Below are 26,738 nucleotides of genomic sequence, written 5' to 3'. Positions count from 1 at the left end.
AATTAGAGAGCTGGAGCTCTTCTTGGAAGCAACAGAGCACACTGTCTCCACCAAGGAGGAGACAGGGGACTCCCCTGAGAAGGAGGCTAGTTCACCAACTCAGGAGCCAGATATATGGAGAAACGTGACTCAAAGAAGTAGGAGGCCCAGGGTTCGCTCTGATTGTTTAGAAATACACAATCGCTTTGAGGTCCTCTCCCCTAGCATGGAAGACAAAGAGCAGACTCCATTTGAGGATCTCTCCCTCATTACAGTCGATCAGGTATATGAAGACGAGCAGCAAAGTCAGTCCTCAGGGAATGTGCAGGCGACCTTGGAACGGACAGCTCACGGAAGAACCCCGACCAAACCTAAGAGGAGGCGTGTAGTGGTGATAGGGGATTCCCTACTGAGGGGAACAGAAGCAGTGATCTGTGGGCCTGACAAGATGTCTCGGGAAGTGTGCTGTCTCCCCGGGGCTAAGATCCAAGATGTAACTGAATGACTGCAAGGAATCATAAAACCCACTGACAAATATCCCTTCCTCTTGGTTCATGTGGGAACCAATGACACTGCAAGCAATAGCCTCCAGAAGATCAAAAGAGACTACGAGGTTCTGGGCAGGAAATTGAAGCAATTAAATGCACAAATTGTCATCTCATCTGTCCTCCCAGTTGAACAACGTGGCCCAGGGAGAGAGGGGAAAATAGTGGAAGTGAACAGCTGGCTTCGCAAATGGTGTAAACAGGAACGGTTTGGATTCTTAGATCACGGACTGCAGTTTCTTGAAGATGGACTTCTGGCAAGCGATGGGCTGCACCTCACAACGGTTGGGAGAAATGTTTTTGCCGAAAATCTCAGAAACCTCATCAGGAGGGCTTTAAACTGACTAATGTGGGGGAGGGAGACAGTGCTCCTGAAGGTAGGAGTCTATCAATTGATGAAGATGATCATCCAAATGTCATAGACCAAATGGAGCAAACAGCACGCAGACCTAGTGGTGGGAGGAAAAAATCCTTAAATAAGAGACACGGGGGAATGATTAATGGACTTCAATGTCTGCGCAAAGCATGGGAAATAAACAAGATGAACTTGAGCTCTTGGTACAGCACACTAAATATGACATAATAGGCATCACTGAAACCTGGTGGGATAAGTCCCACGATTGGAATGTAATAATGGGGGGATACAATCTATTTCAGAGAAACAGACCAGACAAGAAAGGAGGAGGAGTGGCGTTATATGTCAGGGATGTGTATACCTGTGAAGAGATCCAAGATTTAGAACCTCAAAGCCAAAGTGAGAGCATTTGGGTCAAAATTAAGGGAGAGAAGAATAACAGTGACCTCATTGTGGGAGTTTACTATAGATCCCCAAGCCAAACGGAGGACATAGATGATGCCTTCCTGGAACAGATGGCCAAGCATGCAAAAGGAAGGGAGATAGTAGTAATGGGGGACTTCAATTACCCGGATATTTGTTGGATGTCAAACTCAGCCAAGAGCATAAGGTCAAACAGATTCCTCACTGGCCTTGCAGACAACGTCATTGTCCAGAAAGTGGGAGAAGCAACAAGAGGAACAGCCATTTTAGATCTGGTCCTAACCAATGTTGATGACCTGGTTAGTGGGGTAGAAGTGGAAGGATCATTAGGCGCGAGTGATCATGCTCTTCTGAAGTTTACTATACAGCGGAAAGGAGCACCCAAGCATACTAGGACTCAATTTCTTGACTTTAAGAAAGCCGACTTCATAAAACTTAGGGAAGTGCTGGGTGAGATCCCATGGACAGTAATACTAAAAGGAAAGGGAGTTCATGATGGCTGGGAGTTTGTTAAGAGGGAGATAGTAAAAGCACAACGTCAGGCAATACCAATGAGACAGAAACATGGAAGGTGCCTAAAGAAGCCAGGGTGGCTATCTAAAGAACTTTTAACTGAGTTAAGATTTAAAAAGGATGTGTACAAAAAATGGAAAAGGGGGGAAACCACCAAAGAGGAATTCAAACAAATAGCCAGCACGTGTAGACACAAAGTCAGAAAAGCTAAAGCACAGAATGAACTCAGGCTTGCTAGAGAGGTTAAAAGCAACAAAAAAGGCTTTTATGGGTATGTTCGTAGCAAAAGGAAGAACAAAGAAACAGTGGGGTCACTCAGAGGAGAAGATGGTGAAATGCAAACGGGGGACACAGAAAGGGCTGAACTCCTCAATGCCTTCTTTGCCTCAGTCTTCTCCGATAAAGAAAACAATGCCCGACCTGAAGAATTTGGAGCAAATGATTCAGCAAAGGAAACACAGCCCAGAATAACTAAGGAGATAGTACAAGAATACTTGGCTAGTTTAGATGTATTCAAGTCTCCAGTGCCAGATGAACTGCATCCAAGAGTATTAAAAGAACTGGCAGATGTGATCTCAGAACCACTGGCAGTCATCTTTGAGAATTCCTGGAGAACAGGCGAAGTCCCGGCAGACTGGAGGAGGGCAAATGTTGTCCCTATTTTCAAAAAGGGGAAAAGAGAGGACCCAAATAATTACCGCCCAGTCAGTCTGACATCAATACCAGGGAAGATTCTGGAGCAGATCATTAAGCAAACAGTCTGTGAGCACCTAGAAAGGAATGCTGTGATCACCAATAGTCAGCATGGATTTCTGAAAAATAAGTCATGTCAGACTAACCTGATCTCGTTTTTTGACAGAATTACAAGCCTGGTAGATGAAGGGAACCCAGTGGATGTAGCCTACCTTGTATGTAGATGTAGCGGTCTTGACTATGCTACCACTCAGTGGATTTGTAACTGGCTGACTGACCGAACCCAAAGGGTGCTCATCAATGGTTCCTCTTCATCCTGGAGAAGAGTGACTAGTGGGGTGCCACAGGGTTCTGTCTTGGGCCCGGTCTTATTCAACATCTTTATTCAGCATCTTTATAAATATATGAATCCCTATGGGTATAGGGCGGTATATAAATTTAATTAATTAATAATAGCAGCAGCAACAACAAGAACCACAACAACAGTGTTCAAAACAGGGCTCAAGGATCTAGGAGTCTTGGTTGACCACAAACTTGACATGAGCCAACAGTGTGACGCGGCAGCTAAAAAAGCCAATGCAATTCTGGGCTGCATCAATAGGAGTATAGCATCTAGATCAAGGGAAGTAATAGTGCCACTGTATTCTGCTCTGGTCAGACCTCACCTGGAGTACTGTGTCCAGTTCTGGGCACCACAATTCAAGAAGGACACTGACAAACTGGAACGTGTCCAGAGGAGGGCAACCAAAATGGTCAAAGGCCTGGAAACGATGCCTTATGAGGAACGGCTAAGGGAGCTGGGCATGTTTAGCCTGGAGAAGAGGAGGTTAAGGGGTGATATGATAGCCATGTTCAAATATATAAAAGGATGTCACATAGAGGAGGGAGAAAGGTTGTTTTCTGCTGCTCCAGAGAAGCGGACACGGAGCAATGGATCCAAACTACAAGAAAGAAGATTCCACCTAAACATTAGGAAGAACTTCCTGACAGTAAGAGCTGTTTGACAGTGGAATTTGCTGCCAAGGAGTGTGGTGGAGTCTCCTTCTTTGGAGGTCTTTAAGCAGAGGCTTGACAACCATATGTCAGGAGTGCTCTGATGGTGTTTCCTGCTTGGCAGGGGGTTGGACTTGATGGCCCTTGTGGTCTCTTCCAACTCTATGATTCTATGATTCTGGGATAGAGTGTTTGAGGACCAGGACATTCACAGGAAAACCAAAATACTTGCTTACTACCAACCTTACTGTATGCTTGTGAAACATGGACCACTTATAAACGCCATCTCCAACTCCTCGAAAGATTACATCAACGGTGTCTCCGAAAATTTTTAAACATCACTTGGGAAGACAGGCGAACTAATGCCAGTGTACTGGAAGAAGCAAAGATCACCCGTGTGGAATCAATGATCCTTCAACATCAACTTCGTTGGACTGGTCATGTTGTGTGGATGCCTGATTATCGTCTTCCAAAGCAACTACTCTATTCCGAACTTAAAAATGGAAAGTGTAATGCTGGTGGTCAACAAAAGAGGTTTAAAGACTTTCTCAAGGCAAATCTTTAAAAAATGTAGTTTAAACACCAATAATTGGGAAACACTGGCCTGTGAGAACTCCAATTGGAGAACAGCCTTTACCAAAGGCGTCATGGGCTTTGAAGACACTCGAACTCAGGACAAAAGGGAGAAATGTGCTAAGAGGAAGGCACGCTTGGCAAATCCTCACCGTGACCAACTCCCACCCGGAAACCAACGTCCCCACTGTGGAAGGACGTGTGGATTCAGAATTGGCCTCCACAGTAACTTACGGACTCATTGTTAAAACCGTGTTTATGGAAGACAATCTTACTCAGCTATGAGTGATCGCCAAAGAAGAAGAATAAGTGTCCAGATAAAGAGAACTCATAATACCACTGTATTCTACCTTGGTCAGACCACACCTGGAATACTGTGTCCAATTCTGGGTACCGCAATTTAAGAAGGATATTGTCAAGCTGGAAAGTGTGCAGAGGGCAACCAAAATAATTCATGGGTCTGGTAACTTAGCCTTAAGAGGAACAGTTGAGGAAGTTGGGTATGTGTAGCCTGGAGAAGAGGAGGCTGAGGAGATATGATAGCCATCTTCAAATATCTGAAGGGCTGTCACATGGAAGATGGAGCAAGGTTGTTTTCTCCTGCTCTGGAAGGTAGAACCTGAACCAATGGAATCAATTTATAAGAAAGGAGATTCTGACTAAACATCAGGAGGAAATTTCTGACAGCAAGTGCTGTTTGACAGTGGAATGGACTCCCTTGAGAAGGTGGTGGCCTCTTGTTCCTCGCAGGTTTTGAAGAAGATTGGATGACAATCTGCCATTGATGTTTTAGCTGAGACTCCTGCATTGCAGGGGGTTGGACTAAATCACCCTTAGGGTCTCTTCCAACCCTACATTTCTATGATTATATGAACACATACTTCCACAGATATTACTGACTGGACCTGCAATTATACTTGAATATAAAGGAGACCATTTTGGAGCAGTAGAACCTATTTCATTCCCAAGTGTTTGGTTCTGTGGAGGAAGTTATTTTGCTACTTTACTTTTAAAACACACAAGTCTGTTAAGATTTCTAAACATAGTTCTAGGAAAATGTTTGGGCTGTATCCAGCAGACAGTATTGGCTGATGGCCCAAGGAAGAGCTGCAGGTTTCCCATGCTCTGAAACCCCCAACGTCCCGATTCTGAAGGGGAGTTACACATTCCAATCTACCCACTTCTTATTTTATAGCTCAGAGTAAGCTGCACTCGGGAGGATGTTCATTAACTCAATACACATGTGAATGGATTTCCTTTATTTCTTTTTTGTGCCTTTGTTCAGGGAGATGCAGACTTTTAAGTACTTACGACTAATTACCACCATGCTACTTCCTCTATAAGGGGGTGAGTTTGTGGCCACTTAAGCCAGGGCACAGCAATGTAGCCATATGAAACACAACCGCTCCAAAGCCTGCCACACACCACCACCATAGAAACAATTTGTGGGATGCTATGTTGCTCCTTATAATTCTGTCCAAAATTAAATTTGTTGAACTTCCAATAGCTAAGAGGCATGAAACATGAAGAATACTGAACTGAGGAACCAAAGGTTACAAGACTGGAAAGTGAGGAGCTAACTGTGGGGTGTATTTTCTCTTTGTAAGTTTTGAAACTCTCAGATGGAAACAGTTTTTCAATGTTTATGATTTTTCAAGTAGATCACACTTTAACAGGGAGTAAGTGAACTTCCTGCAAGGAAAAGAACCTTGGCCTCCCGGGGCACTACATTTCAGACACTTACGGAAAGTTCTCTCTCAGGGTCCTTGTAAGAAACTGTTCTAGTACAAAATGTGTGCATGTTTTTGTTTCCCACACACGTGTATTACCAATGCAGATAAATAATTCCACATGTCCTGTGAAGCTGAGAGTAATTCTCCATTAAGGAGGGATGAAAGCCACAGGTCCAGCAGAATGAGGCACTATAGATGGAAATAAGTGTTCTAACGGATTAGGTCAATATTCTAGAGAGTCCAGCATTCTGTTCCTCATCCTGGGACAGCAGCTCCTGCCCCTTTTGACACACCAGCAACTAGGATCTGGAAGAATGTGGCATGCTCTGTATAGCCATGGATGGCCTTATTCCCCATGGATTTGTCTAATCCAATTTGGCTTTTAAAGCCATGGCACCTTTTCAAGCTCTAAAATCTGGTAGTTTAGCTTAGTGGAAAGAAGGCTTGGGAAGGAAAAGTGGAAGGAGAAGAAGGCATTGAGACAGAACAATGGTTCCCACATTGGTTTCTGGTATTCAGCCAGCAGTTTCAAATCCCCTGGTATGCATTCCACTTCAGGGCTAAGAGAGAACTCACCACATATCTGCACTTTCTAATATAATGCCAGAGCTCTTCCTTCACTTTTCCTCCCCCTCCTCATGCCTTTGATTTATGTGTCCATGAGGTTTGCTAATCCCACCTAATAAAGCTTCAGACCTGCGAAGGATGGCTGGGGTTGTTACTTCATCAGTTGGCAAAACCTCCCGTTTCCACAGGGCAGGGCATCACCAGGTTCTAATCAGAAGAGACAGTGCCTAGGAACAATTACATCCACTGTCCAGCCATTTCTCCATTTGAGAGTTAATCAGGCCTCCCTCAACAGGACCATTAACCAAGCAAACAGGAAAAACTCCCCATTGTCAGAAAGCCATCATGGCCCATCAGTCTTCAAAGATGGACCATTCCAAATGGCCCTTAATCCCAGGAGAGTTTCAGAGTCTTTGAGTCCATTACCCAGCAGGTAATATCTGCCCCATGACAAAGAAGTTATATAAACTCCACATTATCTTCCTCTGTTGTGAGCAGATGAACAAACCAAGAATTCTACTGTGTAAGGCTAGATATAATTTGAGAAAGACCATGAAATTTTGAGCTGTAGCAAAAAAAGATGGCTTTCATGTGAATATGAAAGTCCCCTAGGATCCCTGTTCCTTCTTGAATCCAACTCCATACACTCAACGTTAGGAGACTCCCCAACAAGGTATCTGGTTATGTCAGGGAATTGGAAGCTGCCGAAGAGCCGAGGGGGGAGAGAGACAAGTACAGAGAGCCTATGTCGTTAATCAGCAGCTTCTCATCCTTTCGGATTGCAGTTGGGAAGCCACTGTTTCCAAGCCTTCATGCATCACGTGCTAGGGCCGTTGCTGTACCGTAACTGCGTCTGCTTCTTGGACGACGTGCTGGTGTACTCAGACAACAAGGAACAGCATGTAAAGGATGTGCGTCAAGTCCTGAGCAGACTCAAGGAGCATCGCTTGTGGGTGAAGATGGAGAAGTGTCGTTTCCACGCGAAAGTGGTGGAGTTCCTGGGTTACAGGTTGTCGGACAAGGGCGTGGCAATGGATCCGGAGAAGGTGAAGGCTGTGGTTGAATGGGAGAGCCCCAAGATCCGGAAATACGTTCAACGTTTCCTGGGTTTCAGCAACTTCTACAGGAAGTTCATCAAGAACTTCACAAAACTGACGGCGCCCATAACGGACTGTCTTAGTGCTAAGAAAAAGTTTTTCTGGACTGAGGAGGCACAAAGGGGGTTTGAGGAGCTTAATAGAGTCTTTGCATCGGAGGAGCAGCTGCTGCACGTCAACCCCGAGCGACCGCTGCGAGTTGAGACAGATGCCTTGGATCGGGCGATAGGGGCAGTGTTGCTACAACCAGATGGAGAAGGGGAGTGGCGGCCATGTGTTTTTTCTCTCGGAAGCTGAAAAAGCCGGAGCAGAACTACACTATTTACGATAAGGAATTGCTTGTGATCGTCGCTGTGTTCAAGCAATGGCGACATTTCCTGATCGGGGCGAGGTACCAAGTTTTGATGTGCACGGACCACAAGAACTTGGAGTACTGGCGTACGGCGTGGGTGCTGTGCCAGAGGCAGATACGCTGGGCGGAGTTTTTTGCTGGCTTTAACTTTAAGATTGAATACGTGCCAGGGGAGCAGAATGCGAGGGCAGATGCGCTGTCTCGCAAACCGCAGTACGTGGGAGAGGAAGGGCCGCCGGTCGCCAGATTAATGTTCCCTGAGACCCAGTGGACTTGTGGAGCAGCGTTGGTGAAAGATGACGAACTGATGAGGCTGCTCAGAGAAGATGACTTTGCAAGGCAAAAGATGGGGGATTTAAGGCAAAAGGGGGGTGCCAAGGGTGGTTTCGAGGTGAAAGGAGGGCTTCTGTACTATAGGGGGGCTTTGTATGTCCCAGATGAAGCCCTCAGGAACAGGATCCTCAAGCAACTTCACGACAGCTGCACGGCGGGACATTTTGGACAACACAAAACCATGCTACTGGTTACCAGGGAATTTTGGTGGCCCAAAGTGAGGGAGGATGTAAGGGAATATGTGAGAGGGTGTGACACTGGCCAAAGGGCCAAAGGGGAAAGGGTGGCACCAGCAGGTTTGCTGGAACCTTTGCCCACACCAGGAAAGCCATGGGAGGTGGTGGCGGTGGATTTTATCAATGATCTGCCCAAGTCTAAGGGTAAAACAGCAATCATAGAATCATAGAGTTGGAAGAGACCACAAGGGCCATCGAGTCCAACCCCCTGCCAAGCAGGAAACACCATCAGAGCACTCCTGACATATGGTTGTCAAGCCTCTGCTTAAAGACCTCCAAAGAAGGAGACTCCACCACACTCCTTGGCAGCAAATTCCACTGTCAAACAGCTCTTACTGTCAGGAAGTTCTTCCTAATGTTTAGGTGGAATCTTCTTTCTTGTAGTTTGGATCCATTGCTCCGTGTCCGCTTCTCTGGAGCAGCAGAAAACAACCTTTCTCCCTCCTCTATGTGACATCCTTTTATATATTTGAACATGGCTATCATATCACCCCTTAACCTCCTCTTCTCCAAGCTAAACATGCCCAGCTCCCTTAGCCGTTCCTCATAAGGCATCGTTTCCAGGCCTTTGACCATTTTGGTTGCCCTCCTCTGGACACGTTCCAGTTTGTCAGTGTCCTCCTTGAACTGTGGTGCCCAGAACTGGACACAGTACTCCAGGTGAGGTCTGACCAGAGCAGAATACAGTGGCACTATTACTTCCCTTGATGCTATACACCTATTGATGAGGCCCAGAATTGCATTGGCTTTTTTAGCTGCCGCGTCACACTGTTGGCTCATGTCAAGTTTGTGGTCAACCAAGACTCCTAGATCCTTTTCACATGTACTGCTCTCGAGCCAGGTGTCACCAATCTTGTATTTGTGCCTCTCATTTTTTTTGCCCGAGTGCAATACTTTACATTTCTCCCTGTTAAAATTCATCTTGTTTGTTTTGGCCCAGTTCTCTAATCTGTCAAGGTCGTTTTGAAGTGTGATCCTGTCCTCTGGGGTGTTAGCCACCCCTCCCAGTTTGGTGTCATCTGCAAATTTGATCAGGATGCCCTTGAGTCCATCATCCAAGTCGTTGATAAAGATGTTGAATAAAACCGGGCCCAAGACAGAACCCTGTGGCACGCCACTAGTCACTCTTCTCCAGGATGAAGAGGAACCATAATTTATCATGCAAATTCTTAAGGAAAGTTATTATTATAATGGGAGATCAGTTTACCAAAGGTATAAAAGCTATTTATGAAAAACAGAAAGCCAACCTAATAATCTGCAAAAACAGAATATATACCAATAGAAAAAGGTACAAGACAGGGCTGCCCACTTTCTCCTCTACTGTTCATATTGACTTTGGAAATACTCAATTCGGTGCTGAGGAAAGAAGAAGAAATTAAAAGGATTACCCTTGGCCAAAAGGCTTTCAAAGTGAAAGCTTTTTGCAGATGACTGACATCACAGTAGAAGATCCAGAATTGAGTACAGTGGTACCTCGGGTTACATACGCTTCAGGTTACAGACTCCACTAACCCAGAAATAGTGCTTCTGGTTAAGAACTTTGCTTCAGGATGAGAACAGAAATCATGCTCCGGCAGCGCAGCAGCAGCAGGAGGCCCCATTAGCTAAAGTGGTGCTTCAGGTTAAGAATAGTTTCTGGTTAAGTACGGACCTCCAAAACGAATTAAGTACTTAACCCGAGGTACCACTGTATACCCAAAGTGTTGGAAAAATTATTAGCATTTGGAGGTTTCCGGATTTAAACTTAACAGTTCAAAAACAAAGCTAATGGTTAAAAATTTATGGGAACAAGAAAAAAGGAACTACAGGATAAAACGGGTTTGATGATAGCGAAAAAAGCAAAATATCTTGGAACTGAAATAATAATGAAAAATATAAATCTTTTTGATGACAACTATAACAAAATCTGGAAAGAAATTTAAAAAGATTTGGGAATTTTGACTAGGTTAAAACTTTCATTTTGGGGAAGAATTTTGGTAATAAAAATGATAGTGCGTCCCAAAAAGCTTTTCCTTTTTCAAATGATCCCGATCATAGGCAAAATGGAATGTTTTGATAGGTGGAGAAAAGACCTGACAAGGTTTATCTGGCTGAATAAGAAACTGCGCATAAAACATAAAATATTGACATATAATTTCTTATACAGAGAGGGGGCTTTGCCCTACCAAATTTAAGAACGTATTATGAGGCAGTGTGCCTAACTTGGATAAAGGACTGGATTTTATTAGAGAAAACAGATCTACTTGACTTGGAAAGCTACAACAGATATGGGTGGCATGCCATAACCCTTTACAAGGTGGGGACCAGATATCAACCACTATTAGAACCTCAGACGCCATGGTGGCTATTCCCATTAGAGGCATTATAAATATGTAAAGTAATTGGGCAACTTACAGCCAATTACTAAAAGAAGAGCAAGGGCATCTGAAATTAAAATCATTTGAGGAGACAAGGCATTACCTCACCAATTGGCTCCAATACCACCGGCTACATAATGAATTTAATTTGGATAAAAAAATAGGTTTCGGAAAAGAAGAATCTAAATTACAAATTGTATTATTAAAAAACAATAAGAAATTATTATCCTAAATTTATAACCTATTACTGGAATGGAACCTGAAAGATGAGCAAGTACAAGATGTTATGGTAAAATGGGCCCAGGACATCAGCTACGCAATATAGATGGAACAGTGGGAAAGACAGTGGAGGTCAGACATCAGATTTACCGCCTGTTACACCATCAAGGAAAATTTGATGAAATGTTATATAGGTGGTATATGACACCCTCCAAACTAGCCAAGATTTATAAACTAAGATCCAATCTATGTTGGAAATGTAATAAAGCAGAGGGGGCAATGTTTCATGTATGGTGGGGCTGTGAGAAAGTTAAAAGTTTCTGGGGGTGTATTCATGATGAATTTAAAAAGATGTTCAAAACCTCTATAGAAAAGAAATCTGAGGCGTTTCTATTGGGCATTATAGGAAATGACATCCCACAGGATAAGAAAAGGCTATTTTTATACACAGCCACTTGCTAGAAACTGGAAAGGAGACATTATTCCCACTAAGGAAGATTGGATAAGTAAAGTATGTGAATTCATAAGAATGGTTAAATTAACGGCAGCTATAAGAAATCAGTCCAACCAGAATTTAAGGAAGGAATGGCAATGCTTTGAGGACTATATGAAAAAACACTGTTCTAATAATAACATATTGATATGCATAGAATAAGTATATAAAGATGTTTCAAACGAAGGTAAAATTAATGATGGATATATATTGATTATTACAAGACACAATGTTAAAGTATTTATAACATAAAAGATGTTGAGTTGTGGTGGAGGGAAGCCACACGGGTGTAAATTGTTGTTTTTTATTTTCATGTATATGGATTTTGTATTTTGTTTTTCTTGAATAAACAAACAAACAAAAAGAATTTGCCATAAGTTAGAAGGCACTGAGGTAGCAAGAATGGAGTTCACAGGCTACCAGCTTACTACTCAAGTATTCCTTGCCGGATGAAAAACCACTTTTGTATGCTTTCCTGCATTGGAATCCCGCTCTGCCCCTCTTAGCATACAGGGCTCCACTTCATTTCATCCAGTGACATGAGCAGACATGAGGCAAAGTGAGGCAGCTGCCTCTGGTGGCAGGATCCACAGGGGCAGGAGATCTACACAGTCCTTGGAGGCCAGATTTGCCATCACCTTGGCAGTCCCTGCCATGCCACCTCTACAGCAGCCTCTTGGCAAATAGGAGGCACTGCTGGTCTCCCCCCACCCCCAGGGAGGAAATGGTGGGGGCTGCCTTCTGAAGTTTCCTGGACTCTGCCCCTGCCAAGCTGATTCAGAGTGGGCCCCTTCCTTCCCCGCCCCCGCCCCCGCCCCCCGCGAACAGCCTCAGATTCCCACTTCAACTTTTGGGTAAATCTTGTTCCTAATGTTGATCTCCACTCACCCCCTTGTTCCCAGTATTGGTCTTTATCCCCCCGCCCTTTACGTCCTGATGGAGATCTCCACTCACCCCTTCCTCCCTGGTAGGGCATGGCCCAATTTGTGCCCAAATATATTGGGCTGGCCCTGTCTTTGGGCAACAGTACACAGCCCCATGTACTGAAGCAGCATGTGGGCTCCTTTAGCAGCATGCCTATATTGGCTCCATGCTGTGTGCCCATTTCATGGGGCAGGAGAAGTGAACAAAATAAAAAAAGAGTCATGGTAAGTAAATAGATAGCACTATGAAGAATTCAGAAAGAGTTCATTTATAAACATATTTATATTTGTACAAGAGCAGCTCAAAATATTTAGTTTAGCCAAACTTTCAGCACTAAATGGGAAGGGAAACAAAGAGAAACATCACTTTTAATGCCAGTAAGAAACACCAGGTTCAAACAGGAATCAAGCTGATACGAATACTAGTATGATCAGCGCTATTTTTCTAGAAAAAGAGGTGCCAGAACTCACCATTAACTCTTTCTCTTAGACTGGCAATGGTGCCCACCTGAGAGATGCCGGAACTCACCTGAGAGGTGCTGGAAGTGAGTTCTGGTGAGTTTCAGCTGAAAAAAAGCCCTGAGGATGATACTGGTAACCAAATAAACACACAGCTGCAATGCTGAGAAAAGCTTCACCACCCAAATTTTAAGGGACAGAAGCCCTAGATGGTCATCTTCATGTCTTGCCCTCACCCCCAGTTATCTAGCGCTACTAAAATGGGGCTTTGATCCTAGGAAACCCCATGCATGCAACTCAGAAAGGGGGAGCAGGGTTGTGCATACCCCCTCTGCCATGTGTTCAGCAGAAGACAGGAAAGGTTGTAGGGGCATAGATTCTGCCATGTAATTGGGAACTCTCTGGTATCAGGGTTCCCAATGACAAATACAGCTCCACAGACAGTCCCCTTTGCACCTTCCACTGAACAATCATGTGAATTGATCCAAAGTCCAAGGAGTATGATTGAAACTCCAGGTGTAAAGAGAAAGAGCTTTTGGCTAAGCTCAAGTGTGAATGGCACCTCCACTGATGAGTGTGTTTAGCCAATGGGAAGATCTCTTAATTAACTTTATAACTACAGGTATGCCTAGAAATCTCTGCATAAACTCTAAATGCAGGGCACAATTATGCACACATAGCGAAAAGATGCTAACCCAACCATCTTAAATACATTTAGGAAGCAAATCACACAAGTCACTTTTTCGTTTCCTTAAGTCACATCATGTGTACAAGCCTAAAAATAGGGTTTTGAGCATGGTTTTAACGATGGAAACGAGGCATACAAATAAAATGATGTAGGCATGCATTTTTGAACAGAAATAAATAGAAATATATTCCAAACTCTTCTATAGCAGAAAGCATACTGAACATTCCCGTTTATAAAACAAATTAAAACACCTTCCTCAAAAACTAGGGCAATGACAGTGTTTTGGCAATAGCTTAATTCTAAAGAAGTTACTTGCGGGGATAGAAATGAAACGCACTTCCAATAAGTTTTACTTACAGCTTGCACCTTACCACTAAGCAGCAGCACCAATCCCAGAAAGAGCGTGATTTGTGAAACCCTGCAGAAAAAAAGACAAAATTGCCATCGTTACAGCGCATGCCGTCCCGGGCTGCCGAGAGCCTGAAAAGCGGCCCGTCTCCCCGGGGAAGGCGCCACTTACCGGCCAGTGGGACGGGCGACGCGCAGCGGCGGGGGGCGCCTCATCCTCGTCTCTGGATCCGCGCACGGGAAGGCGTCCTGCGAGGCAGACTGAGGAGCGACACGCGCGTGAGAAGGGCAACGGGCCGCCGCGCGGGGCAGGGCCGGCCGGGAGGGACCCCCGCTCCCTCCCCGCTCCCCCGAGCCCTCCCGGGCGGCAGCGGCTCCTGCGCGAGTGGGAGCGCCGCTCGGGGCAGGGACTCACCTGCCCTCGTTCTCCTCGCGCGCCCGGAGCTGCGCGCCTCTCGGCCGGCCGCGGTCCGGAGTGCGGCGGGAGCGGCCCTCGGCCAGCGGCTGGCGCCTCCCCCCCCCCCGCGGGCCCGGGGCGGGGCGGCGGGGCGGGGCCTGGGCAGCGCACAAGCGGCGGCGGGCGGCGAGCTCGCCTTTCCTCCTCGGCAGGCGCCAGAGGCGGACGCAGGATCGGGGCCGCGGCGCACGTGCGAGCGAGTGTCAGGCTCGGCAGCGAGAGGAGGACGAGGATGGGCCGCCCCGCGCGGGATCCGCCGCTCGCGCTCCTGCTGGCCGCGCTGCTGCCGCTGCTCCTCCTCGAGCGGCGCTGGGCGGCCGAAGCGGCGGCGGCGGCGGTGAGTAGTAGGTTGTGTGCGACCCCGCCGCGCTCGCTCCGGAGCAGGCGCTCCGCCCGGGGAGCCCTCTCGCCCCTTCGAGGCGGCGGCGGCGGCGGCGGCGGCGGCGGCTGATCCGGGAGGGTCTCGGGCGGCGCTGCTGGCCGGCCCTGGGCGCCTTTGCGCACCGGCGGGAGACCCGCCTGCTGGAGGGCATGCAGAGCGTCTCGATTTCGTGCCTTTTCTCTCTAGCTAGACTTTTGCGGTATGTGGATATGGATAGGATAAGGAAAAGCATTCCGGGGTTGCTGAGGTGGTCCGTGTTCTCGGCATGTTTCCAAATGATCGGTGCAATTTGTGTGAATCTGGTTCCCTGTAGAATCCCACTTGGCTGCATTTCCCCCATTGCCATCACAAGTGGTCCAGACGCAGTTGTGTGCGCCTGTGGCACAAAGACCCTCTGCGAGGGGCACTGGTGGAACAACTTTGAAGTCACTTCACTGTCAGCTCCAGTTTTGGAGACGTCTGGATCAGTAATGGACTGGAGACAAGCAGGGCTGTCTTTACCCAGGGGTGCAATGGGTGCAGGGCACCCAGGCACTGAATTCTGGGGGCCGCCAGGCACCCGCCGCTGAAGCCACCTAAGCTCTTAACTATCTACCTGTTATGAAATAATAAATGATTTTGATCAAGCTAGAAAAACAAAGTACATATATATACCTAGGTATTACTGAAATGTATACCTACTCTTTCACTCAAGGACTTTCGACTTTGTGTGCTCATTTACCAAAGATGCGCAAGCTTATCATTCACAACGGCAGCGCTTGTCAGACTCAAAAACGGCGCTTGCCATTCTCAACGGCGCCGTGCGTGCGAAATTAACTCTTACATCGAAATATCATGTTACGTATTGTATTGAGCTGCTATGCGGCAGCGGGGTCAGCGGCACCTTTGACACGACTGAAGTTTCGCTAAACTAAATTTGGGGGCGCTGGGCGGATCTTTGCACCCCGGCGGCGCATATGCTAAAGATGGCCCTGGAGACAAGAACCAGACTTGGAGGCTCTGTTGGTGGGTTTTCGGACTAGGAAAGTGGCAGGCAAACTGCTTTGGGGGTGGCCTTTCCCCCAAGTCTTGGATTTGGAGACCCTCATTGAGCGGTGTCATTTGAGGCCTAAGAGGCTTCTGTAGCACCCATCCTTGACAGGGAAAGCCAGAGCAGTGTATGGCTGGGGCTGTTTTTGAAATTTAAGTTGCTGTAAAATACAACAGCTGGCTCCTACTGGAGCTGGCCACTGAGGACATAACTCCCCACTTAAACAAGTACTTCAGCTTCTGTTCTGCTTTCGGGCACAAATCAAAGTGCTTCACTTTTAAACCATCTCAGACATTGATGCCTCCTATTACAGCAGCAATTTTCAGCCACCTTGAACCCAACCCACACATGAATTGGGGGACTCTTTCTCAAACCTTTTCATACACGTTTAAGGTGGTAGTGCTGCTGTTTTGACCCACTAGGCTGCAACCTGGCAAGGGATCTCATCAGGTAAGATCCAGGGGCAGCACGAGGCTTCCTGGAACTTAATGTTTGCCATACAAGGCCTTCCTCTCTGAGGTCCCCTAGCCACTGAAATTACGTGGGTGGTGACAGGGCAAAGGGCTTACTTGGCGGTGGTACCTTGAGGTGTAGTCCCCTCGTGGGGAGGGTGTGCCTAGTGCAGAATTTGATGTCCTTCTGGCACAAGCAGATTTTTAAATTTGTCAGCATTTTGCTGAGGCTGTAAGGCAGATATGCACATCAGGCAGGCTGAGGCAGCCACCTTTGGTGGCAGAACCCCAAGCACCCCTGCTGGTGGGAAAACCACATGAGATCTCACGTGAGCGCCGCAAGATCTCACTGGAACCTACTGCTGTCAGTGCTGCTTTGCAGGCACTGCCGCACAACCCAGGTAAAGGAGGTGGTAGTAGCAGCCGGGCAGCACCTTTGATGTTTTGCCTCAGGCATCGAAATGTGATGTTCTGCTCTTGTGCAGCTGCCATTGTTTTATTGCTTCTGCTGGATTTTGTCACTGCTGTTGCTTGCTGTGTTTAACATTGGGTCTTATTTTAAATGTGTTTTATCATAATTATGTAAGCTACCCTTGTATAGTTAAAAAAAACCCAAACACCTGAAAGGTGATGTATAAATATGAACAAAAAGTGTCTGTGTCTCTCTGGGATTACCAAGGATTACTGAAAAATGTAAAATAGTAGTAGAAATACAACAGATCCTTAATGGTTTAAAAATATCATCATGCTCAGTAATGTAGGCTTATGAATTACAGAGGCCAAACTTCTGAGGAAAATTGCTTTCCTGGTTTCCAGCACACAGAACAATAAACTGCAGTATGCAAGGAGTCTTTTCAATGGTTCAAGCTACATCCACCTGAACTTGCTATGTGATCATTTCCTCTAGTTCTCACCCACCTCTGCTGAGTATTCATTATTACATATAACCTCAAACTTCATCAGCTAGAGCCTGTGCTTTGCATTACAAGCAGCAACTGTTTTGTGGAGGGATTATGTTCCATGGCACAGCACACTTATGTGAAATCGCATATAATCAACACCAATTGAAAAAGAGTGTTGGGATTGGCTACATGGCACCAATTGTCCCTCCACTTTTTCTGTCTGAAATTGAACAAAGCATTCCATTGCTTGACGGTTTAACCCACTATTGGTCTTGTCCACTCAATCCACCTAAGCCTGTCTTTGCATGCTGGGGAAGTTCCTAACTCACTGAGGGTTTGGGACCCATTGGCTATCCTTACCTGGTTTAGCCAACCAGCCCAAGCTGTTTTCTGGGGTGTGGCCGCTGTCACAGGCTAACAGCTTCTAGGAGCTGGAGGTGTCAGGATAGGAGTCAAGTGCAGGTCAGCAATAATGGCAGCAATTCACCTGTGCCAGTGAAATTAACTCTGTTCAGGGAAACAAAAATACAGCTTGGCCATGTGGCCTCAGCAACCCTTTCCAGCAGGTCTTTCCCCTATGGAGAAGTTGCCGGGACTGAAGGTCTCCACCTTCCTCCCCTCGTTAAAGCTCCCCCTCTCCAGGATGTTTCCCAAGCAGTCTCAAACTGTGTCTGTACACAACTAATCTGTATTCCGCCCTCTTCATTTCTCTGCGTGTACTGGGAGAACGCATGGGGAGAGGGGAGGAAAGCTGGACACAGCAGGAGGGGGAGTCTGAACTTCTCCCTATCACAGGTTCTTCCTGCTCACTAAATCCTGTTGCCCCTTCAGCATCTGACACCTCTTCCCTGCTCTTCTCCCTTTGACTGTCCCACCACCAATCCCCTAACTCTGAGCCTGCCTCCTCTGGGGGTTCCCTTGGGTGCCTCTCACCATTCCTTTTCATCCAGCTAGTCCAGGACAGCAGGTGAGAACTGAGTGCAAGGTGGGGACCAAAGGTGGACAAACTACCCCAGAAGGAGTATGACGTGTCATCCCCTCCCCTGAGATCCCATACACACACAAAAATATAGGAACACAGTCTCACACAAGACAATACTTGTAAATTAAGACTGGACTCTGGGTTTTTAAAAAGGATGAATTAAAAATAATACATTTGGAGTTATAAATCAAACAAAACAGCATCATGTTAAACAAATAAAGAAGAAACAGAGATAAACTATTTGTGTATGCTGTTCCTCTCTGCAAGCACTCTGACTGGAGCATTCTGTGAGACTCTAGCCCTTGATGGACAGGTCTAGCTTCCTTTTTTATTTTATTTTATTAATACATAAAACACGTACATATACATTTACACAATACACGTACACAACCCACTACCTTATTTTCAGAACATAAAAGATACCTACATTACTCTATGTAATACCTGCCTATACTATACATACCAACATACCTACACACCTACCCCACACACACCCAGCAAGTGACTTGACTTCCAGCCGTTCTTGTTACACTACTTTATTTTTCCAACTAGCTTAAATGCATTTAATTATTTCTTTAATCTCAACTTCTATATTAACTTTCTTTTCACTAATCATTTTCTGGATTCACTCAATATCTGTCAGAAATTCTACTTTTTCCACATAAATTTTGGTGTAGCCCACTCCTTATTCACTTTTTGTACCATATCTCCTCTTATCCTCCCTGTTAGTTTGGCAATATGGAAGTATTCCATCATTTTAGATAACCAGTCTGTTTTAGTTGGGGCGCTGCTGGTTTTCCAATTTTTGGCAATCAATAACCTTGCCGCCGTAATTGCATACATAAATATTGGTCTGACCGTTCTTTTTATTACCTTTGACCTAGGAGAAAGGATTCTGGTTTTTCCCCCCCAAATGAAAATCTAAACATCTTTTTCAGTTTGTTATATTTTCCCAGAATCCTACTATCCCTTTGCCCTCCCACCACATATGTAGAAAGGTTCCTGCCCCATTGTTGCATCTCCAACAGACATCACTACAGTATTTGTACATTTTTGCCAGTTTGGCCGGGGTCGGGTACCATCTGTATTGCATTTTCATTACATTCTCTCTTAAATTATAGCATCCCGTAAATTTGATATCTCTTTTCCACAGCCGTTCCCATTGGCTCATCGTAATAGGTAAAGGTAAAGGGACCCCATTAGGTCCAGTCGTGGCCGACTCTGGGGTTGCGGCGCTCATCTCGCTTTATTGGCCGAGGGAGCCAGCGTACAGCTTCCGGGTCATGTGGCCAGCATGACCAAGCCGCTTCTGATGAACCAGAGCAGCGCATGGAAACGCCATTTACCTTCCCGCCAGAGCGGTACCTATTTATCTACTTGCACTTTGACGTGCTTTTGAACTGCTAGGTTGGCAGGAGCAGGGACTGAGCAACGGGAGCTCACCCCGTTGCGGGGATTTGAACCGCAAGTGATCGGCAAGTCCTAGGCTCTGTGGTTTAACCCACAGCGCCACCCGCGTCCCTTTAGCTCATCATAATATTTTTTCCGAAATCCTGGGTCTAGCTTCCAATTAACACACTTCAGTTCCCCTCCCACTCACGCCACACTGGAATCACTCTTCTCACCCAGTTGTTGCATTTTATTTTATTTTGGAGATGGGATTTGGTTGGTTATTTTAGTCAAGGATCGGCAGCGCAGCATTCGTGCTGATTTGGCATGTGTGCCTTGCTGAGCCTTACTTTGAATATGCCTGGTAAGCCTTATGACTTGTGCTTCAGCTGAAACCTAGTTCACCCCTAAACCATTTCAGAGTAGAAGAGAGTTTCCAGAGTTACAGGCTTCAACCCAGTTCCTCTATATGTGTGGAGCAGCTGTCTGGCCTTCCATTCCATGTATGTTTTTGAATAGCAAGTTTCTACAATAGTTGGCAGGGGAGTCCTAGGCATGTGTTGTTTAAGTATCTTTTCCCTTCTCCAGAGTTTGTTATTTTATGTCTTTAGGCCTCTGCTGTACAGTTTCCTTTCTCTGGACTAAGCCACTGCTCTTTTCACCCCAATTCAAACTGCTTCCTGGAATGCATCTCCAAGGTACTTAAGACTCTGAGTCACTCAAAACCTTTGGGATTTTAATTGTACAGATCTGTATCACTTCAAGGGGATTCATCAATGTCCTCTGAATACTGTCCTAGCAAACTGAGGCAGTGTCTATAGGCCTGTTTGGGCAACTCTCTGTATTTGGAATGTTTCCTGCAGACAGTTCCCACCCAGACTGAAAGCAGGCCACAGGAATGGGTGGATCATAGGTATGGCATACTGGACCAGACCTCCATCCTGACTTACGTTTCCGTTTCCTGCCTAAGGGAAGAGATACCCAAAGAGACATAAATAAATGATCTCACAGTAGTTTTGAAATTTTAACAATGTAGCAAAACTAATCTGGCAATAAATGTGCTTGTTAATTGTGAGTTATCTCAGTTCAAAATGTGACTATCTGTGTAAAGGAGTAATTGGCCCATATATGTTTGTTATTGCTTTCCCCCTGCACATTAACCCTTTTCTTTCTTTTGTCTCTTTTGCATTCTTTTACCTCCAAAACCTCAATTTATTGTGTAAGATGTTTTCTAGCAGATAGAAAAGTACCCACCAAAGTCAAGACCTTTAACTAAGTGTTCCATTGTCTTCACATCAATTACATTATTCATAAACCACCTTTTAAAATAGGTTCACCGTCTTTGTGCTTCTTCTTAAGTTTGACAGAAAAATCTTTGTTGAGGCCAGTTATATGGGACAGTAGTTGAGGAGCAGATCAGTTAGAGCAGAGAAGACTGAATGAACATTACTGGGATCTCAAAGGTGGAATTGACATCTGGGGAGAATTTCCAAAAGGTGGCACTTTGTTCTAGCTCTTAGGCAAATCAATCGAAAAACTGCATTCTTTTGGCGCAACACTTTTGGGGTCTTTTTTAAAAAAGCTCAACAACTTTTGGAGTGTCCTGGTGGCCTTTACTTTTTGAAATATGGCAACCCTAATGGTAATCCATAGACCCTCCAGAGTAACTGTCTGGCTTGCCTAATTTTTAACCAAGGCTGGATATAAAGTCTGCTCACCATTTGCAAAATAAGGGGAAAATATTTTTAAAAATGTGTATCATGGGCGTAACCAGAATTTATGTTGGTGGGGGAAGAACCTCAGTTAAGTATTTTTATGGATTTATTTGATCTTGGGGGCAGCTGCCCTTTCCCCCGCTCCCCTTTGGCTACGCCCATGATGTGTATATGAGAGAGAATGCTTTGTGTGAGAACTAAGGATTCTTGTTTCAGATAAGATTGGACCACTATCCCTCTTCCCCGGCCTCAATTCTTATTCAATTCATTCCAAATGAGAAATGAACTCTCCCAACCCTCCTTCCCTCCCATCTCACTTACTGGGCTAAGGCTGATGGCAGTGGCGAACTGTGACTGGCAGGAAGGGGGGAGGGACGTCTTCTCCTTCTCCTTCCTGCTTCCTGCCACTACCAGAGGAAGGGGAACAGCCCTCTTTTTCCTTGACTCTCTCTGCTTGCTGTGGCTTGCTACTTCAGCCCAGTAAATGGAATAATTCACAAGAACTCTATATCCTAATAAGAAGATTGACATCTTCATACTTTGAGAATGCCTGATTCTTATAAGGACTAAACTCAGAGAACTTTAAAATAAACTAATCTCTTCTGCTTTTTGATAGGATGCCACGACCAAAACCCTACCAAAGGAAATGCTTGTTACCACATCTGCCTTTTTCTTGTTGTTTTTCTAAAAGTGAAATTCTCTGAATTTATGGGCACAATCCAGCAGTGCATTCATTTCCATAAAGCACAGTTAAATAAATAAATGGAATAGCACCAGAACAGCTGCCATACATTTCAACAGGGTTAACTGAAGAGTCTGAAAGTCTTAAAACTTGGGTTGCTCTATCTGTGGTCAATTTACCGCCCCGCCCCCCGCCGCTGTGGCTTCTAATATTGCGTGTTTTGGTATTGATTTACAAGCCAAGTGTTATTTACTTTTATTGTGGGAAGCAGTGCTATTTTTCTAGAAAAAGAGGTGCTGGAACTCACCATGAACACCTTGTTCTCTTATGATGGCAATGGCACCCGCCTGAGAGGTCCTGGAACACAGTTCAGGTGAGTTCTGGCTAAAAAAAAAAGCCCCGGTGGAAAGCAATGTGTTACTGCTAAGTGGTGGATGGAGGATTTTTGTATCTAAGCATGGGTCAGGATCTGAATGTTTTTGTGTTATTACGATAGATGGGCAATAGACTCCTGATCAGAGAATCATAGAGTTGGAAGAGACCCAAGGGTCATCTAGTCCAATCCCCTGCAATGCAGGAATCTAGTTTTTTGATGCAAGCAAAAAATACCCTTGAAACCTTATGGGAGAAAGGGGGAAAAACCTAAACATGGTAATATTGCTTGTATCCCCTTTTTTAGCTTTGTGGAAAGTAGTCTACTGTACAAAGGTAACATTTACATTTGTTGTTCCACCCATTTCTCCCTCTGGCCCAGGACACCATTGGCCCCTTAAAGTTGCATCAAAAGGAATGCTACCTTTAGGCTGTTTACAGAAAATGGCAAGAAACCATAATTGTGGATTTCCTGTTGTTGTTTAGTCGTTTAGTCCAAGTTGTACCTAAAAAATCCCATGTTTAACAAACCTGAAAACAAAGGTCAAGAATTATTGTATTCATACACAGATGAGCAACAAGCAGCACAGATATTTTCTGGAAGCACAAAGAGCTTTTGGCAAGTAGACACAAAGCTAACTGTTTATTATGCAAGGACTCTTCAATCTCTTTACCATTTTCTCATATACATCCCACAACCTGATGCGTATTTAGCTAGCTGTTAATATTCCTCTATTGTATTTGCTGCTTATGGCAACTTCTTGACCCTTATTTTTAGGTATGCAACAAAGGAATGCACTCCATCTAAGCATGTGGTGTAGTGGTTAAGAGCGGTAGTCTCGTTATCTGGGGAACCGGGTTCACATCTCCGCTCCTCCACATGCAGCTGCTGGGTGACCTTGGGCCAGTCACACTTCTCTGAAGTCTCTCAGCCCCACTCACCTCACAGCGTGTTTGTTGTGGAGGAGAAAGGGAAAGGAGAATGTTAGCCGCTTTGAGACTCCTTCAGGTAGTGATAAAGCGGGATATCAAATCCAAACTCTTCTTCTACAAATCAACTCTACATAAAATAGATCTGAGTCAACATCCCAGAAGTTTCCTGCCTGCTTTCTGTGTGTGCAAACTGCATTGGGCTACAGGATGTACTATTTTAGTATATTAGGCATCTCTAATATAAAATTCCATGTGCTGCTATCTCATGAGATTTATCCAGAAAATCAAGCAAATATGCAGCTGTAGAATCACAACTACTTAAAGCTATGGGATAATAAAACCTTCCCGGAAGCTGGGGAATGCCTTGACCCTGGTCTAAATATTACAGATGAAGTATGGCCCAGTGATTGAAGTGCCTAGTTGTGTGAGACTAGTATGGTAATTTGATACAGAGTTTCCTTGATTTCCCACAGATTCTTTCCCATCCCCTTAAAGAGTCAATAGCTGGTGGTTGTTTTTGTATGTATTTTAACTGTCATACCCCTAGGTCTAATTATGTTGTTATTCCAGTTTGGAAATGGGGAGTACTGTATCAGTTTATTTATTTATATATCTATTTTAAAAGTGTGATAAATATAAAGACTGTATTTAAATATTAAATAGTTGTATGATACAGCCTTACAACACATTCCCTCTCAGAAATAAATCCCAGTGCTTACTACTAGTATGTGTGTACATACTAGTGGCCTCCAAATTTTGGGACTACAGATCCCATCATCCATGAGCATTTGCCATCCTGTTTGGGGGTGATAGGAGTTGAGAGTCCAGCAACATTTGAAGGGTGCTAGATTGGGGAGGGCTGGCATTATACTCCAGCCTTAATGAAACTCATAGCATGACTTTGGGCAAATCTCCCAGAGATTTATTTCATAAAATTTATATACCTCTTGATGGTAGGAAAAAACCTCAGAGCGATTAGAATTGTTGGGATAAAGCAGAAAGCTTAATGTATGGTGCTCTAAACTTCTCAGAGGAAATGTAGCATATAAAGAAGCAAGCAAATAATGAAATAAAATATATTTCGGGAAAATGGAAGTCCCTTACATATAATTTTGTCCAGAATATAAAACATATTGAGGAAGATAAAGGTGAGATATGAAAAAGGGGGCACTTTACCTTCTCATTTCCTCATTTTCTTCCATCTTCCTACACCTCCAAGAAGATAATGTTATTGTTTATCAGTGGACATAAAGACACCTTTTGTGCTGTATAAATGGTATTTAACACTTGATAAATTATCTAAAATGTATAAGAAGGTTCCTAATAGAACAGATGGTTCTTTTTCCATATATGGTGGACTTGTAAAAAAATACCCTAGGGTATTTTGGGAAAAGATATATGATGAGATAAAAAAGATGTTTAAAGTGAGTACACGCACACACAAATGCAAGCTTTTCTGCTGGGGATTGTAGGAATAGAAATTCCAAAAAAGATGGTCAAATTATTTATGTACAACAGATAGGATCCTTTATGCTCAGAAAAGGAAAGACTAGATAAGCAAAGTAATCGACTATGTTGATTCAGCAAAGCTGGGTGAGGACTGCAGGTCCTGCTCCCTTCCAAGGCCTTTCCCAACTGGCCCAGGGGGCGTGGCCCAGGCCCTTATTTGGAACGAACTTTTGGGGAAGCGTTCTGCCATTGCTTCCCTGTTCCAGGTGGTTAATGTGCTTTAAAATGTCCTCAAGCAGTTGGTGGCAATTTAAATTTTTATTTCTTTTTTCCTTTTTTCCTTTGTTGGGGGTGGGTGGGATGGATATTTGGTTGGGGATTAATTTTAGTGTAATTGTTCTGTTCCTTTTTTGTTGTTGTTGTTGTTTTATTGGTTCTGTATAGTTTGTGTTTTGTTTTTAAGGGGCGGGATCAGGGCTGCCTGGGAGTGGGGCTCCAGCCAACACGATGGCTGGGACAAGTTCCACAGGGGGGGAAGCACTGGGACATCCGATCTCGGTGATCATGGGCAGGAGGCGGAGTTACGCTAAGACCAGACCATGTCATTACCGAGGAGGCAGGTTTAGTCGTTGTTTGAGGACTATCCCTGCCTCCGGGTCTGGCCTTGACCGGATGGATACTGGAATCAACAGGGGAAACCCACATGACCTGAAGGTGTTGCTGTGTAATGCCAGGTCAATGATGAATAAAACCACTGCCATCCACGACCTGATTGTGGATGGAGGATTTGACCTGGCATGTGTGACAGAGACCTGGTTGGATGAAGCAGATGGGCCTGTTCTTGCCGCTGCTTGCCCACCAGGTTTCTCTTACGCACAGCAACCCAGGTCATGTGGGCGGGGAGGGGGGGTTGCAGTGATTTTTAGGAAGTCACTAGCTTGCACCAGGCGTCCTACTGGGAAGACCCAGTTTTCTGAGTGCATGTTCTGGAAGTTGGGCAATAGGGGCAGTACAGGATTCCTTTTGGTGTACCGACCTCCCCGCTGCACCAAGGATTCCCTGTCCGAGCTGCTTCAGGTCGTGGCGGTTTTTTCCTGGAGACACCTAGTTTGGTTGTCCTAGGGGATTTTAACATCCATGCCGACACGACCTTACAAGGGGCTGCTCGGGACTTCGTGGAAAGCATGGCCTCCATGGGGCTGTCCCTGAATAAGTTTGGCCCAACTCATAGTCATGGACATGCCTTAGACCTGGTGTTCACCTCTAGTGACGTGGGTGATCTGACACTAAGTAAAAGTGAAACAAAAGAAGTGCCATGGTCAGATCACTTCCTGGTGCAACTGGACTTCTCCGCGACCCTTCCCCTCTGCAGGGAGGTGGGACCAATTCGGATGGTCCGCCCCCGCCACTTAATGAATCCAAATGGTTTCCAGAGAGTGGTAGGGGATGCTTTATCCCATGTTGATGGCCTTTCAGCTGATTCCCTGGTGGCCTGCTGGAATACGGAGTTAACCAGGGCTATCGACTGTCTGGCTCCGAAGCGCCCTCTCCGATTGCATGGAGCCCGGACAGCCCCATGGTTTTCTTTGGAGCTGAGGGCGATGAAACGATCGCTGAGACAGCTAGAGTGTCGGTGGCAGAAAACTCACTCCGAATCTGACCGGACACAGGTTAGAGCTCAACGTCCAGCCTACCAAGTGGCGATAGCGACGGCGAAGAAGACTTTCTTCACCGCCTCTATTGCATCTGCAGAAAATAGTAGCAGGAGACTCTTTCAGGTGGTTCACAATTTAACGGAACCACCTTTACCACCGGGGCCTTGTAAAGACCCCAAGATCTCCTGCAATGATTTTGCAAAGTTTTTTGCAGATAAAATCACTCATATTCGGAAGGAGCTAGACACCACCGTGGGAGCAGGGCTGGGGCGGGAGAGTGCTGGAGCTCTGTCTGGTCAAGTTGCATGCAATCAATTTCAATCCGTTACCCCCGAGGATGTGGACAGGCTGCTTGGATGCGTGAAACCAACCACCTGTCTCCTTGATCCTTGCCCATCCTGGCTAATAAAAGCAAGCTGGGAAGGGCTGGGCGATGGGCTCTGCAGGGTGGTGAATGCT

General features: G+C 45.3%; 2 protein-coding genes across 4 annotated transcripts in view; one reads left to right on the top strand and one right to left on the bottom strand.

Annotated features, from left to right (window-relative positions):
- The window catches only part of COL4A2 (collagen type IV alpha 2 chain), a 191,437-nt gene extending 177,051 nt beyond the window's left edge, over positions 1-14,386 (bottom strand). The window contains exons 1-3 of the mRNA XM_080997344.1: positions 14,295-14,386; positions 14,052-14,140; positions 13,889-13,949 (exon numbers count right to left, since the gene is read on the bottom strand). Of these exons, the coding sequence (XP_080853470.1) occupies positions 13,889-13,949; positions 14,052-14,095 (105 nt within the window). The 5' untranslated portion in view covers positions 14,096-14,140; positions 14,295-14,386. The remainder of the gene's footprint in view (positions 1-13,888; positions 13,950-14,051; positions 14,141-14,294) is intronic.
- Positions 14,387-14,529: 143 nt separating this feature from the next.
- Positions 14,530-26,738, top strand: part of COL4A1 (collagen type IV alpha 1 chain) — a 196,796-nt gene continuing 184,587 nt past the window's right edge. Inside the window, exon 1 of one of the 3 annotated variants that reach the window (XM_080997345.1) lies at positions 14,530-14,673. In XM_080997345.1, coding sequence (XP_080853471.1) covers positions 14,569-14,673 — 105 coding nt within the window. In that variant the 5' untranslated portion in view covers positions 14,530-14,568. The remainder of the gene's footprint in view (positions 14,674-26,738) is intronic. The other 2 variants (XM_080997347.1, XM_080997346.1) reach the window with 2 other exon arrangements.

This window comes from Podarcis pityusensis (genome assembly GCF_964106645.2).
Source record: "Podarcis pityusensis genome assembly, chromosome: 3".
Lineage (NCBI taxonomy): Eukaryota > Metazoa > Chordata > Lepidosauria > Squamata > Lacertidae > Podarcis > Podarcis pityusensis.
This window is presented reverse-complemented; position numbering and strand designations above follow the sequence as displayed.